Source organism: Nelusetta ayraudi, unplaced genomic scaffold, assembly GCF_046127955.1.
Source record: "Nelusetta ayraudi isolate G7.1 ecotype Tasmania unplaced genomic scaffold, CSIRO-AGI_Nayr_v1 ptg000053l, whole genome shotgun sequence".
NCBI lineage: Eukaryota > Metazoa > Chordata > Actinopteri > Tetraodontiformes > Monacanthidae > Nelusetta > Nelusetta ayraudi.
In genome coordinates this window covers 2,750,001-2,766,992 of record NW_027466103.1, presented here as the reverse complement: position 1 = coordinate 2,766,992, position 16,992 = coordinate 2,750,001, and the positions used below count along the sequence as shown (strand labels likewise).

At 43.6% G+C, this 16,992-nt stretch overlaps 1 protein-coding gene across 1 annotated transcript in view; it reads left to right on the top strand.

Annotated features, from left to right (window-relative positions):
• The window catches only part of LOC142896356 (ribonuclease inhibitor-like), a 268,010-nt gene that overhangs the window by 166,547 nt on the left and 84,471 nt on the right, over window positions 1-16,992 (top strand). The window contains exon 3 of the mRNA XM_076037954.1: window positions 8,577-8,750. Coding sequence (XP_075894069.1) covers window positions 8,577-8,750 — 174 coding nt within the window. The remainder of the gene's footprint in view (window positions 1-8,576; window positions 8,751-16,992) is intronic.

Sequence of the window (16,992 nt, the reverse complement as noted above, 5' to 3'; positions counted from 1 at the left end):
GCGCAATCGCGCACTACTTTCACATTCTCAGCGCACAAGGAAATCTACGTAGCACATAAAATAAAATTCAACAGAAACGTATTAATTAATAATTTTAGAGCTTTTATTAGGCGGCGCACCGCTACGCCTTCAGAATGATGATTTTTTTTTTTTTTTTATTCCAGCTGCACCGTATGAGTCCAAAAGGCAGAGAAAGTTTCCAGGCTTTCACAGCCAAGCGGTGAACGCACAACCATCACGCACACACAGCACCACCTGCCGATGAACGGGCACCCGCAACCAGGGTTCTTCCTCCGTCTGCGCTAATGTCCAAGCCCAGTGCACCCGCTTTAAACCCCACCACCACGCGCCAGAAGCTTTTTAAAACATTCAGCAATGAATGCCCATTGCCCACCTCTGGGAATGCGAGCCGAAATGCCAAGAACTGCGGAGGACAGAGTTCTCAGCGTGGACACTGGGGTTGCCGGAGCGGCGGAGTGGAGACAAAGTCAAGTGCGTCCCGTCTCAGTTCATTACGGGACAGCTTTTTTAGTTGCCAAATACGGGACAATCGCGTATTTGAGCACGGAAACGACGCAAAGTCACAAACACAAATACAAGTTTAAAACGGTACAAAAAAAGGATCGTGGTGCAAACGCAAAAAAACAAAACAAAAAAACAACACGCTGTAGGACATAAAAACATTCACTTCATCAGAGGAGCGATGCAAAGCAAGAAAACGCTGCATAACGCATTCCCTACACCGGAAGTAGAGTTGCTCCACGAGGAGCGCTCCCCTACAGCGAAGAACAGTCCCGACACTTCCAGTGAGAGTCGCCGCCTCCTACAGTTTCAACACCGGGACATCTCGCGGGGGTGGAGGACCTCCACCTGAATGTGGGAGTGGGTGTGTTTCCACAAAATATGTGTCTTCATGGTATTTAGCTTTTTAATGAAAGGACTCTTAAAACACTGAAAAATAAATGCAATATAGCTATTTTATCACTTACTGTAAATGTACAGGTAGGAGACATTTCCTGCTTGGCATTGCTGCCTGTCGCACTTCTTTCGGTGCCCACGGGTCAGCTGCAGGGTCATCAACCATGAACTACCATTCATTGACGTTTCGCCCCTTGTGGCGGGACAGTGACAGGGACGTTTGCCTCGTTGATTCTGTGGTTGTTGATGGGGTGAGGTGTTCTTTCCCCAACTCCTGTCCTTGTTTCGTTCTTTCTTTTATACAGTCAGGCAATCTTTGTAGATACGCTACTTTTATTGTATGGCCGCAAGTTATAACAGTGCTCATCAGGTAAAACACCCGGAAGCCAACGTCATCAACTCGCACCAGATGTCTCTGCATATTGCATGGAACTTGGCTGCCATCTAGTGGTTAACTTTCGTAACATCTCCTTTAACATATGGAAAGAAAGCAGTTGAAAATGGACAATAGTGACCGGATGAGAGTTACGTGGCCAGCAACAACAATAGCTGGCTACAGGTTAAACAGAAATGACTAGTTCACTCTCCTAAACATTAGAAAAAAATGAACAGTCCACATGAACAAAGTGGCACAGAAATAAACAAGAGATGACATTCCTTCTTCAGAAAGTTTAAACAACAAAGTCTTTGCGGTACCTCTCAGGAGGTTTTATGTTGGATCTGGTTCTGGTCTGCTTGAGGCCTAAATGTCCAGATTGGGGGACACTTGGCACATCAGTCAACACTGGAGCCCCTTCTAGTTCTGAAGCCCCTTCCCTCCTGTCACCAACTATGTGCTCGATAGTTATATTATATATACATGTATATATATATATATATATATATCTTTTTTCTATATATTTTATGTACAGATGGGGTGTATGGGCTTAAGGTGCTTGGGTGTTTCTCTTTTCGGAAACTATTTCCCCAGCTTCCGAAAACACCCTCTCGCAGGGCAAAGAGGATGCTGGTGTTGCCAGGCAGGTACTCATTTGCTAGCTTGTATAGGTTTGGGTATACAGCTTTGTGTGTCATCCAGTACACCAGAGGGTCCTGTGATAACACTGCACCTCCACTATGGCATCAGCAGTAGCATTGCTGGATGCCCTCGCTTCTTCAGCGTCCCGGTCCAACAGCTTCCACAGGTCAATGGCTGAAAATGAAACATTAGATAAAGTTAAGTCTGTACATGACAAAATACAAATAAAGTCTATTGATCCAAATTCTATAATTTTTGTACCTTGGGAAGATGCAGCTGGTTCTGGCTGTGCTCTCGAAGTAGATGGCGGCTCCTCTTCATGCGGTACATTCCGCAACAATGCCGCACACTCAGATTTTAACCGGCGCACAGCTGACTCAGCATTTTCAGGGCTTTTATTTGTTATTGTATGAATAAGTTGAGTAATACGCTTGTAACAAATGACCTTGTTCGGCGGCACGATTTCAAAATGCTCCCAGACTTGAGATCTCTTCCTGGTTGGTTCCGTTGCTGAGCAATAAGAAAGCAAACCGAAAGCAATACGAAAGCTGATCAAATCAATCCAAAAGGTATCGACCAGATAGGCAACGCATTGCGCCGTTTCATCCATTTTAAACTCAACTGAGACCTGCCAGTCTTTCAAAGCCTCGCCCACTGAACCAAACCAGCAAGCTGATTCAGTCTGAATGAAGCAGTGAAGTGGTTCAAACGTCATCAGTCACGTGATTTGAAGCAAGCTCCGGAGCAGTGCTTCAGAAAAAAAACCCTACCGAGTTGTGGGGCGTGGTTCGAAGCCCCGTGTCAGAGAGAACATCACTAGTTGTGTCTGAAAGTTCATCTAGTTCCCAGTAGTCAGAGTAGTAGAAAGGTCGCAGTTCTGGAGCTACTGCTTGTGTAGCTGTGGGCCACCCTTTCAATATGTAAGTCTGTAGTGCACAACATAGTGGATCTTTGATTGTGGCAGTTCTAATGGACTCCAGTGTAGCTGTTGAAATATTCGTGTCTGCGAGGTGGTCGACTCGTTGTAGGTCTTCGGTGGTGAGGCCCATGGCATAGATGGTGGCAGGTGTTGCCCATTCTGAAGAAGAGCTGCACCTAGGCCTGTCTCGCTGGCGTCACACTGTAGTGTGACTTCTTCCTGCAGGTTGTAGTACTTGAGTACTGGGTGGCATGTGATTAATTGCTTCACAGTGTCAACGGCAGATTCATGTTGTGATAGCCATGTCCACTCCACGTCCTTATCTGTCAGGCGTTGGAGAGGCTCGCACACATCTGAGAGATGAGGAAGAAATTTGGCAAGATAATTTACAAACCCCAGGAATCTCTGTAGCGATTTAACATCAGTGGGTGTTTGCATGTGTTGAAACGCTGCCACCTTCTCTGGGTCAGGGCGAAGGCCCTCTGTGGTGAGAAGATGTCCCATGTATTGGACACTGCATAGTTTTAGTTTCAGCTTCTTTTTATTGAGCTTTAGATTGACCTCCCTGGCCCTCTGCAGCAAGGCAGTCAGGTTTCTGTCATGGTCAGTTAGTGCCTCTTCTGAAGTGTCTCCACAGCCGTAGAGAAGAATGTCGTCTGCAATGACACTTACACAGGTCAGGCCTTGCAACACCTCATGTTGCCTGCGTTGATATTCTTCTGCAGCTGGTGTTATGCCGAAAGGCATCCTTAGCCACCCGAATCTGCCAAGCGGGGTCCAAAAGGTGGTCAGATAACTGCTCTCTTCTTCAAGTTTGACTTGCCAGTAGCCATCTTTGGCATCAAGCACGGAGAATACTTTTGCTTTTGCAATGTCTGGGAGTATCTCCTCTATTGTTGGCATCTGGTAGTGTGACCGCCGTAGAGCTTTATTGAGTGCGCTGGGATCAATGCAGGTGCGCAGCTTTCCTGGCTTTTCTATGACAACCATGTTGCTGATCCATTGTGTTGGCTCTGTGACTCTTTTGATGATGCCATTCTTCTCCATGGATCGTATGGCTTCAGTGACTTTGTGTTTGAGCGGAATGGGAATTCGTCGTGGCACCTGATGCACAGGCCTAATGTCGGGGTCCACCTCGAGGTGTAGTTCACCAGGAAGACAGCCAAGGCCTTCAAACACGTTGTTGTATTTTGAGATGATGTCCTCTGTGGTGGTTGTGAAATGCATATCTGTCCCTGTTGTGCTGCGTGAGACCGCTGTAGATGACATATCTGTGTGGTGTATGAAATAGCAAGTTGAGTCTTTTGCATGTTTTTGCAGAAAGCAGAGGCATTTGTGACGTGTGTATAACTTGAAACTTCAGGTCGTGTGTTTGTCCATCATGGTCAGCTTTGAGGTGACACAACCCAGCTAGTTTCACTTGTGACCCATCATACAGTTTAATGGTGGCTTTGCTGGCTGGTATGTCTGGATTACCATCTTGTGTGATGAGCTGTAGATCTCTGAAGCTTATGGCGTTGGTTGTGGCTCCTGTGTCCAATTGACATGTGATTGTATGGCTAGGGTCATATGATACTGGTTCAGTCATGTACGGTGTTACTTTGAGGTTGACAAGCCATTTCTCGTTTCCCTGTTCCATAGCGTTTATGTTTGATAGGAACCACACCTCTTCCATTTCTTCTTCCTCCTCTACTCTGTCTTCTCCAAGAAAGTTCACCCGTGTCTTGCGCTGGGCTTGTTTGCACACTCTTGCAGTGGCAAGTGGTTTTTCTTTCCACAGGCTTTGCAGATGACGCCAAATGCAGGGCATTTCATTCTGTCATGCACTGCTCCACAGTAACGACAGAGGTTATTATTTGGGCGTTTATCTTTGTTTGCATGTCCCATATGCTCTTTGTAATTATGCTGAGGTGCAAATGAGGGGTGCATCTCTGAGCGTTTGTCATGTGCAAAGTGTACATTCTCCTGTTCCACACCAGTTATTATCTTATTTTGAATGTGTGCTAGTTCGCTGACTCTAAACATGTCTATTGCTTTGGCAAGTGTGAGTTCTGATTCACGTAACATGAGTGCTTGTGTACTTGCATTTTTAGTCACAAGCACTAATCTGTCACGGATCAATTCATCTCGCAGGGGACCAAATTCACATTTGTCTGCTAGCTTTCTCATGTTTGCAACATATTGCTCTGTTGACTCATGTTGACTCTGCTGTGCAGTGTTAAATACGTAGCACTCGTAGATTACATTTCTGGAAGGTTCAAAGTGTTTTTGTAGTGCATCCAGATTCTTCTGTGGATTGTCTCTGTCCTCCGCTGACATGTGAAGATGTCTTTGTATTATGTGACATTCTTTGCCCATTACTGTAAGCAGGGTGGCTACTCTTACTTTTGCTTCTTTTTTGTCCAGTTCCGTTGTTATCTCATAGTTTTCCCATCGTGCTCTAAAGAATGTCCAGTTGTTATATACGTCGCCCTTCATGTCCATTGCGTCTGGTACAGGAATCGAAAAAGCCATGGTTCGTCAGGTATTAGCTTAGCAGTTTAGCTCCATTGAAAAAACGTCCAGCCTTTATAGCGCCTTGTTGTTCTGTCTTCAGCCGCGGCGTTAAGTTTCCGCTTCTGACACCATGTTTCGTTCTTTCTTTTATACAGTCATGCAATCTTTGTAGATACGCTACTTTTATTGTATGGCCGCTAGTTATAACCATAGATATATACAGAAGGCTAGATGTCTCACGGCGCAGAATCCAACGTCCACACTGGCCGCCATCTTTCCACAGTCAGGCAGTCACGGTCTGATGTAGTGAATGTGAGGGAACGTGAGTGATCTGAACAAACATTAACACTCTGATCTCGCTGAAAACTTGACGGCTTTGCACACGGTTTGCTTTCTTACAAACGTTCATAACGTAGCAATAATTCTGGATGGTTGAACATGTTGAGAGTGCAGCTTTCTATTAGAAAAAAAACACAATGGTGCTATGGCAGCCTATCTGCACAAGTTAATACGACTGAGACCACTAAGATTTTCATTTCTTAAGTTAAGTATAGCCAACAGCTATTTCAGGACAAACTAGTATTTTGTTCACATACAATATTTGTGGTGTCGGTTGTAGTTATTCGCTGAGGTGCGTTTCCTATAACGTTGCTGCTGCATGAACGCAGTCTCATCAGTTCATGCAGCAGAGACACGGTGATCAATGAACTAGAGCTGCTGATATCTCATCCCCCACCTGTTTGATTCAGAGTTGAACGGTGACAACCTGAGATTACAGTCCGTCTTTTTTCTTGTTGTGATAAAAGGGATTAGGATTGGTAGGTGTAAATAAAACAAGCAATTTGACATATGGAGAGACAGAATAGCTTTTTTTCTATATCATTTAACTTAATTCGCAAATGATTCACAATTGGATTGCTTTGCTACAGCATCATGCATTATGGTTTCTACAGGAAATCGGTGACTGAAAAAATGCCGAACTTCTGTGCCGCTTATGGATGCAGCAATCGTCGCTGTCCACAAACAAAAGCTTGTAGGATCACATTTCATCTGTAAGCTATTGTTGGAGCTGTTTGATTAATGTTACGATTTAGTGCTGGTTTGTTTAGTTTAGCGTTTAGCATATATGTTTTTATTAAATACGGGTGTGTGCGTGTGTTTGCTATTTTCACATGAAAGTCGATGGTTATAAATCATTAATAAGTATGCAGTATCATAACTATGCTTATAACCTTTATAACAAACCAAACCGCCCGAAATTCGGTTGAAAATAGAGCAATTTAGGGCTATTTAAAAGAACATGCACAATAAGAATACATAGTTATGAGTGAGAGGGGCGGAGCGAGGTGACTGTGGCAAGATGGCCGCCAGTGCGGACGTTCGATTCCATTGGCCAGCAGCGCGGATAAGACATCTCGCCTTCTGTATATATCTATGGTTATAACAGTGCTCATCAGGTAAAACAACCGGAAGCCAACGTCATCAACTCGCACTCAATGTCTCTGCATATTGCATGGAACTTGGCTGCCATCTAGTGGTTAACTCTCGTAACACTGTCCATTATGAAACATTTCGTCATCTACTCAAATCTTACAATAAAACTGTCAAACAGGCAAGAATAACCCATTTCTCCAACCTCATCACAAACAATAGCAAAAACCCTTGATTTCTTTTCTCTACCTTCAATCTTTTAACCAATACAAATTTTAATCAGGACGTACAGACACCAACAGATTTCTCATTATGATTATTCTCCCTTTTATACTTTTAGTGCCAGTGTTTCCTCATGGGGGGCCCTCCATGGTGGGAGCTACGCCTGGTCTGCCCATAGGGGCGCTGCAGGCCATGATGCCCCCTTGTGTGGACGGCTCCCCATAGTGGCCTTTCCTCATCAGATTCTTCAGTGCCAAGCTGTTTTATCTAATGTCTGTGTGAATATGGGGGTGGGCGTTTGTCTGTGTGCGTTGGTGGGGAGGGGTGGGTCCGTATGGGGTGGGGGGAGGGGCAGTGGAGCTTTTTATTTTTTCTCATTGTTATTATTATGATTGTTGTTCTTCTTATTATTATTATTACCTTTCTTTGTTTTGTTTTGTTTTATTTTGTTAAGCACTGTGGGTTGCACATGTTGTGTATGAGCAGTGCTATATAAATAAAGTTTATTGTTATTATTGTTATTATTATTATTATAGAAACATAAAGACACATCAAAGAGTAACATGAGGTTGTTGTTGTGACACTGGACGGTAGAGAGTCTGAATCCCCGTCCCAGGCGCAAATCCTCATGGAGGCTTCTGAGGAGGTCAAAGATGGCCAATCTGTCAATCCCAGCTCCATAACCGGGGTCTATGGAATGAAGCCGCGAGCATTGCGCACTGATCCAGGAGAGCTTTCACCTGGCTTGATGAATCCGTGTCTTCTCATCCTGGATGGCTTTTAGTGCGACCCATGAAGCCTGGACACACATGTTGTGGATTGGTTGAACGCTGAAGGCTTAGTGACTCATCTTGGATGACGCAATCCTACTTTGGTGCAAGGGGGCCCAGACACCAACATCATCAAGAGCCAGTAATGGACTCCACAGTGTAGCACTCGTTCGCTCGCCCTCCCTCTCCCATTTTATTTTGCAGAGTCAGATTCTGAAGTCGATTTCACTTTGATTTTCAGAGTGATGACACCCTGGAAAAACTCTCCATCATTATAAACTCTCCATCATTTATTCTCTATTCAGGTTGGAGGGGTGCAGTTTGTCAGAGCTCAGCTGTGATTGGCTGCTCTCAGCTCTGAAGTCCAACCCCTCCCACCTCAGAGAGCTGCACCTGAGTTGGAACCAGCTGCAGGATTCATCAGTGAAGGAGCTGAGTGGTTTTCTGCAGAGTCCAGACTGTAAACTGTAAACTCTGAGGTCAGTACTGGTTTGGAACCAGTGGATGATGGTTTCAGCACCAAACACAGTTCATCACACATGTTGAATAAACATTGAACTGAAGGTTGATTCATATCAAAATGACATCCAGAAATATGAAAACTTCATTCTGTTCATCAGTGGTCATGTGACCAAACATCATTTCAACACACATTAGTTTTGGACTGAGGATTTAATTTCAAGGTGACATTTTCTGTAGTGTCAGATTCTGAAGTCAACATTTCACTTTGATTTTCAGAGTGACGACACCCTGGAAAAACTCTCCATCATTATAAACTCTCCATCATTTATTCTCTATTCAGGTTGATTGACTGCAGTTTGTCAGAGCTCAGTTGTGATTGGCTGCTCTCAGCTCTGAAGTCCAACCCCTCCCACCTCAGAGAGCTGGACCTGAGTAGGAACCAGCTGAAGGAATCATCAGTGAAGCCACTGATGGATCTTGTCTACAGCAGTGACCATCAACTGGAGAGTGTGAGGTTAGTACTGGTTTGGAACCAGTGGATGATGGTTTCAGCACCAAAGCCAGTTGATCCCACAGCAGAGGTCCAGTGTTCCCAGTCACAGTGTGAGAGGAGGATGGTGACGTCCAGCTGCTCCTCATTCATCCAACATCTGCTGCCAAACTGCTTCTTCTCTCAGTTGACCACTCAATTATTGATCAGTTCATCTTCATCAGGCCTCAGTATCAGTCCAACACTCCATGGTCACATGACCTTCTGATGTTCCACACTTGACATGTGACTGTGAGTCTGCTTCTTCTCACCAGTCACTCCATCATCTCCATCAACTCTGTTATGATGCGTTCAAGGACCGTGAGTCCTGACTCCTGCAGTCTCTTCTTATCTTTGCAGGTGGTGGTGAGGATGAGGAGAGTGAAGAAGAGAGCTCCATCTACTGGTGGCTGAAAGAACTACAACCAATGGAGCCAAACAGCAAGCTGCACGCACCAACACTGTGTGGGCGTGTCACGACCTTTGACCCCAGTGCAGCCTGGTGGCTGGCGGACTGCTTCTCCCTACAAGCTGCTGTGGTTACTGGGAGAGACGTCCCAGAAGCCACTGGTGGAGCTGAATCCTCAGTGGAAGAAGCAGGACTTGGAGCAGCTGCTCAGTGAAGGCAGCAGCAACACAACCACTGCTTCTGCTCTCATCATCCACGGCTGGAACATCTCAGCATGAAGGTTCCACACATCAACAACACACTGCTCTGCTCTCACTTCAGACTTCTATAACATCTTCATTTTGGAGGTGAAAAATACTTTTCAAGAGACTTTATTTCTGCTTCATGATCTTAAATAAGGAAATCATGTGGAAAAGATAAAGTGATTCACAACACCTGTGATGGGAACTCAAATCATTATTGAATCATAAGTAAGACAAAAGAAGTTTCCCTCAAAATAATTCATGGTTTTGATGCTTGCCAGATGTTTGTGTGGAGATTTCAGAAGGACGTCAATGAATCAGAAGGAAACCAGATCATTTATTTTTTGTGATTATGTTATATCATCCTAACTTTGTTACTAGCTCAAACATTATATTTCAATGATTCAATATTCTGACAATAAAAGCCATCACAACCCCTGACCTGTGTGACCTTGACCTCAACTGACGTTTCATTTCTGCTGCTTTAACACTTTGATTATATATCTCCTGAAGTCCTGCCATGGGGATTCTCCATATCTGAATAACTTGTGTACTCAAACCTTCTGTAGGCCATACCCACTTCTCCACTCGGTCTCAACATAAACCACATGAATCAATGAAAATAAATCTCACTTTTACAAACAAATCCAATTCAGTTCAAATATAATTTAAATAAAATAAATGATACATTATAATTAAACACCAACAGATAAATCAATGCTGGATATGAGGTGGTTTGCCCTCTCTGGGTCGGTGGGGAGGCCCTGCCTCAGGGGGAGGAGTTCCAGCATCTCGGGGTCTTGTTTGGGACGCCTCCCTGGGGAGGTGTTCCAGGCATGTCCCACCAGGAGGAGACCCTGCTGGAGGGACCAGGTCTCTGGGCTGGACTGGGAAGCCTTGGGGTCCCACTGGAGGAGCTGGAGGAGGTGACTGGGTCCAGGGAAGTCTGGGGGTCTCTGCTGAGGCTGCTGCCCCAGAGACCTGACTCCGGATACGGCAGTAGAAGATGGATGGATGGATGGATGGATGGATGGTTGCCAGGTGATAGAACATTTCATAAAAACAGACTCTGCATTATAACTTATATTACACTCTAAATAACTCACTCCAATATAACTGCACTCGTCCTTCTCTCACATTACATTGGATCACAATGACCAAACAACACAACAAAGACAATGATCCAACTGTACTGCCACGTCCAGACTCAGTGTAGGTCTGTAGGCCTCTTGGACCTTCATGTGAACCACTGCGTGTTGACTGGAGGTGAAACATGGCTGACTGCTGTCCTCCTACCTGGACAATGCAATCTCACTTTCAATCTCACAGCCACTAAAAAACCTGATTGTGATTGAGAGGTCCTCAGCAGCCAATCACTGTTGGGAGTCCAGCCTTCAAACACTCCTCCTGAATCCACAGTCACATCTGTGAGCATCTGGAACTTTGGCCCTGATCCTCCACACCACACAACTTGGGATGACAGCGCCACCTACCTGGATCCTTTCAGCAGCCAGTCCATGTTCTGACCCGTTTCCACTGTGGCCTCTTGGCTCGTCTGGACCGGAGTCTGGATCATCAGTGCCGCCGTCCTGTGATGTAATGATAGAGAATCACTCTATTTATACTAATGTGCAGAACCACTAGAGTGTCATTTCTTCACTGCTGTCAGCAACAAGCATTTGGTGTCACACTGGTGTACAACACTTATGGGCTAATTAATAAGAAATTACATATTTATGAATCACCCGCAATGCCCAGATTGTTGCTGCTTATCTGCTGATATGAGCCGTCAACTGTTGCAATATAGAACCACGGGCAGGAAATTACAATTAGTGTAGAGTGTATTATAATTTAAAAGTTTACTAACGGTAGTTCTTTAAAGAATTTAGCAGGGATGGAACAGGCTAACGTGACGACGTCGCTTGTAAAACGGTAGGAGCTCAACCTGCTGTACGGTGAAAACTCTGTGTTACGTCCCGTCTAGGGGGACCGAGACGCAACGTGTGGGACACCTTCCCCCACTCCCAAGCCTCATTAATTTCTCACGGCAGTTGGCAGTTTCAACAAAAAACATTTATGAATCAGTAAATGAAATAAACAAAACAACTTAACCGGTGGGCAGCAAAGGCTTCAGGGTGGGCCCAGGCCAAAATAATAAACCAAACTCCAACTTGCTCACCTTAAGAACTAACTAAAGAAAGAAAGAGAAGCCAAATACAGAAAGGCTAACCTCCCTACATACTTAATAAACAGGAGAAAAGAGGGGACAAAGAAAATGGCAGCCCACCCCCTTTTTTTTATTAACCTCTTTCAATGAACTCCAAAACATACATGGTCAAAATCCATATTATTATTGTTGTTTTGTTTTTTTAATGCTCATACAAAACAAAAAAAAGTAGAGGGAGAGTCGTCTGTGAGGGTCACATCCACTTGTAGCGCATTATTTCCAGGAAGCTTCTCCTGTTACGGACTCTCCGTTGACTAACTCACTCAACCGTGATTGGTGTGGTGGAGTGACGAGCACACAGCACGTGACCTCTACGATGAGCTTCCTCCTAAGGAAGGACCATAGGAGGACACGGATTAAATAGTATGGCTTGTCCACCAGAAGGCTGTATTATGGTGTACGTAATATAAAACTTTGGCCCAGTTCTGCTTGTATTGCATTGTATTGGTTGGTGTTCCTGAAGTTTCATTTTTCGTCCCTTTTTATTTTTTACATCCATGTTTGTGATGAAATAGTATTGTGAATCGCTAGTTCGCATTGCATGCTGGGAAACAGCGTCACTCAAGGAAGTTTTGGCTTCGCTGACACGGTCCTGGAGGGAAGTGGGTTTTAGTGCACTGGAACGGGATGACTGTGTTTAATCAAGCAGTACAAACCTGATTAATTGTCTTAATACTTCACTTCGAATGGCCATATTGTTTAGGATTAGAATTAGATGACAACTTCTTCACAATATTTGCAAATATTCAATTTGACCAGCAGGTGTCAGTAGAAGACGAAATTTCATGTTGACTATTTCCTAATGGAAGTGCTCTCTTGACGGATGGAGTAAAAGGAAAATGGCCAGCTGCAGCAGAAAAGTGGACCCATATATATATATATATACATATATATATATATATATATATATATATATATATATATATATATATATATATATATATATATACATATATATATATATATACATATATATATATATACATATATATATATATATATATATATATATATATATATATACATCTGCAATTCATATTTTAACGGTTTATATCGTCCCCTCAGGCTCCATTCAAAATGGGGGTCATTGTAGGAGAGTTGCAGTCAACTGAGATTTGGAGAGAGTTTGGATTACTAGATTTTTGATAGCGTTTATAGTTTGGAGTGTTTGAGACTAGATAGCGTTTAGTTTGGAGATATTTTTGAGAGCTTACGGAGAGGTGTGGAGGGGAGAGGTGATAGGATGGAGCCCCCTGTCCTGTACATCAATGTCCATGCTACACAAGCATCTATGCCAGGGGTGCCCATTACGTCCATCGCGATCTACTGGTCAATTGCGAAGGGAGTTTGGGTCTATCGCATGCAGAGAGAGAGGGAGAGAGGGAGAGAGTGTGAGAGAGAGAGAGAGAGAGAGAGAGAGAGAGATCCGCGTCAATTACAGCAGGTAGAATCGTTCAGGCAGGATTAGAAAACACGGTGGATCTGGTTGATTTTGGTCATAATGTACGATGTGCTGGATTTTGTTCTTATATGTGCTGTGCTTTACAGTGAAACGTAAATGTGACGTATCGGCTTCGGCACCATTCAGATCAAATAAAGACCAGACAGGGACAGGAAAAAGAGTTTTGCTGTTGTTTTACACGCAAAACTAACGGGGTTGTCGCGTGAGCTTGCAATCCTGGCGTAAACTGATGGAGACGCCTCGCTCGGAAAATGCGCTTCAAAGTGCGCACGCACTGCAGACGCGCCGGAGATCCTGGGAGATGCTGCTGGCAAAACGTCTGCGTCACACACACACGCACATCAATTATCCCTAACCTATGCGCTGGAAAACACAAAAATATACAGCAAAACATCTTAACTTAAACACACTTTTATTGATAAAATAAATGCACATGGGAACATGTTGACCCATTTAATCCTTTCTTTCTTTATCATTGGACTACAAATATATTTCTGAATGACTTTTCCTGTTTTATAGGAGGTGGATCTTTTTGACTTGCTCATTTTAAAAGTAGCTTGCATGTTGAAAAAGTGTGAGCACCCCTGATCTATGCCCTTTTCCAAGTCCCACAATCACTTTCACTGTCATCTGCCTGATTACACCCATGCCATTTTCAGAAAAAAAATGCACAAACAGAATACATTCAAAAAATGTATCATACACATAGTTATCAAGTCAAGTTATTTATTTATTGTCATTGTTGAACAAAGTTAACAACAAAATTTGTTTGGAGCATCCTCATAACCACTGGCATCAGTACCCATAAAAATAATCATAAATAAGCGAGAAAAACAAAACAAAAATATATATATATATAATTTATGTACAAAAATTATTTGGTCATTCATTTTTTGCAATTCATAGTCATTCCCAACAGACATAACAGACACAAAAATTCAATGCATCACACGTGGTTCAGACACAGCTTGCCTGTGATTGTACATTTGGCCAGTAGGTGGTTTCGTGTGCACATGAAGCTTCGAACCAGTTGGCTCAAGTGGTTCAATGCCTCATGAGGCTTCACCTCACCATCACTAGTCGTGACACACAGCTTGCTGTTTGGCTCCACTTGTTGTAGTTCTGTCAGCCACCACTAGATGGAGCGCTCCTCTTCACTCTCCTCCTCATCCTCCCTCACCTCCACCTGTAGAGAGAAGAAGAGACAGCAGGAGTCAGGACTCACGGTCCTTGAACGCATCATCACAGAGACGCTGACTGTTGATGGAGATGGTGGAGTGACTGGTGAGAAGAAGCAGACTCTCAGTCACATGTCTAGTGTGGAACATGTGAAGGTCATGTGACCATGGAGTGTTGGACTGATACTGAGGCCTGATGAAGATGAACTGATCAATAATTGGGTGGTGAACTGAGAGAAGAAGCAGTTTGGCAGCAGATGTTGGATGAATGAGGAGCAGCTGGACATCACCATCCTCCTCTCACACTGTGACTGGGAACACTGGACCTCTGCTGTGGGATCAACTGGCTTTGGTGCTGGAACCATCATCCAATGGTTCCAAACCAGTACTGACCTCACACTCTCCAGTTGATAGTCTCTGCTGTGGACAAGATCCATTAGTGGCTTCACTCCTGAATCCTGCAGCTGGTTCCCATCCAGTTCCAGGTGTCTGAGGTGGGAGGGGTTGGACTTCAGAGCTGAGAGCAGCCAATCACAGCTGAGCTTTGACAACCTGCAATACTCCAACCTGAATAGAGCATAAATGATGGAGAGTTTATAATGATGGAGAGTTTTTCCAGGGTGTCATCACTCTGAAAATAAAAGTGAAATGTCGACTTTAGAATCTGCAACAACACTTATATCAGTAGACTCATCAAGTTGCAAGGCAAATTTCTTACTGATAGGGATCTTGTCCAAAACCACACTTTCGATGTCTGCAGACATCTCATTAATACGTCTGGAGATTGTGTTATCTGAGAGAGGGGCTTTGGCTATTTCTTTAGCCGCTTCGGGTCCGAGCGTCTCATTTACAATGGCTTTGCAAGCGGGAAGTATTAATTGCTCTGCCACAGTGTGGGACTTTTTTGATTTAGCCACAAGTTCAGCGTAGTGTTGCCACCCGTCCCGTTTTTCCCAGAATTGTTCTCTTTTTTCACCACCTGTCCCGGGAAAAATAAAATCTCTCCCGGGACACAATTTGTCCCGTTTTTTAAGGGAAAATGACAAAACCTCATTTGATTTCTGCCTGTGGTCTACTCCCGTACGATACGCGATTGTCCCGTACTTGGCAACTAAAAAACCTGTCCCGTAATGAACTGATACAGGACGCACTTCACTTTGTGTCCCGTATATTTCGGTGACACCCCCCCCCCCCATGACAGACTTGAGACACACCCCCCCCCCCCCCCCCCCCCCCCCAGAGGTCCCGGATTTGTAACTCTGGTAGGTGGCGACCCTAGTTCAGCGACGTGGTAGCTAGCTTTAAGGGCTCTCTCGTTTACTTTTGCGGTTTTTCTCATGAAAGTTGCCTGTTTCTCCGTGTGTTCACGCAGGCGAACAAAATACTCCACATTTTTCTTTTGAACTGAGGGCTGTTTCGTTTGGAGATGACGTTTAAGCTTACTTGGGACCATAGCACTGTTGGAGAGCTTTTCACCACATACCAAGCACAACGGAGTCGGTGCCGTTGCATCTCCGGTAAAAGTAAATCCAAATGAAAGATAGCTTTCATTGTATTGCCTCACGCCAGAAACTTTGCTCGACGTCACCGTCTTTGCCTCCACTCATACTAGGGCCTTCATCTGGGTCCGGATTTTGTCCAGGGTCCAGTTCAGAGTCAGCATTTTTCCTCTTCAAAAACTTATCCATCACTTTCAACCGTCGTCCCGCTATCCACAATCCACACACCTGTCGCTGCATCCATGCGTCACTAATTCGCTTGTCTCCAAGCGCAAGGCAATTAGCTACCTGCTGCTGCCACCTACTGGTATGGAAGAGTACTACATGATTACTCTGCCAGGCGCTAGACTGCACATGCACACAAATGGGATAATTTCCCACGGCACACCTGACAATATCTCGCGGCACACAAACACTGGTTTACAGGAACGGGTGCTCATCAGAAAACGCTGGCAGTGTGTTTCCCGTGTCTTACTTCCGGTATAAAGTTCGCTTCAAAATTACAACAGAAATACTACCGAAAGATGCCAGTAGGTGGCAACGACGCTCTATAAATGCTTCTCTTAATGCAACAAATAAATGAAATGACTTTCATACTTACACCAACTGCTCTTAACCTATTTATTAAACAATTTAGACTTAAAGGCTTCTTTGTTGTTTCACCTTAACAGAACACTAACAATAATAATAATAATAATAATAATAATAATAATAATAATAATAATAATAATAATAATAATAATAATAACAATAATAATAATATTAAGAAATTGCCATTTACAAAACGTGCACATTTCTTTTAAACTTAAGTGTAGTTGTTTTCCATATCTATTGACGCAAATGACGTTGTTAACCTTGCAATGAACGCAGCAACACTTGTACCTAATAACACTAATGATACAACAAATACACGTCAAAATGGTTGCAGTGAAAATGGACGCTTTTAATCATATATCAGTATATAATATATAATATAATATATCATATATCATATATTATACGATTGTATAAAGCGCTTTGAGACGCCTTTGGTTGTGATTTAGCGCTGTACAAATAAAAGTTTATTATTATTATTATTATTATTATTATTATTATTATTATTATTATTATTATTATTATATGTTTTGGCTCTTGCCAAGTAAAATTTCAGGAATTATTCTTTGTTTGTTTAGAATGTCGGACATGTATTCAGCGCTTTGTGATGAAGAGC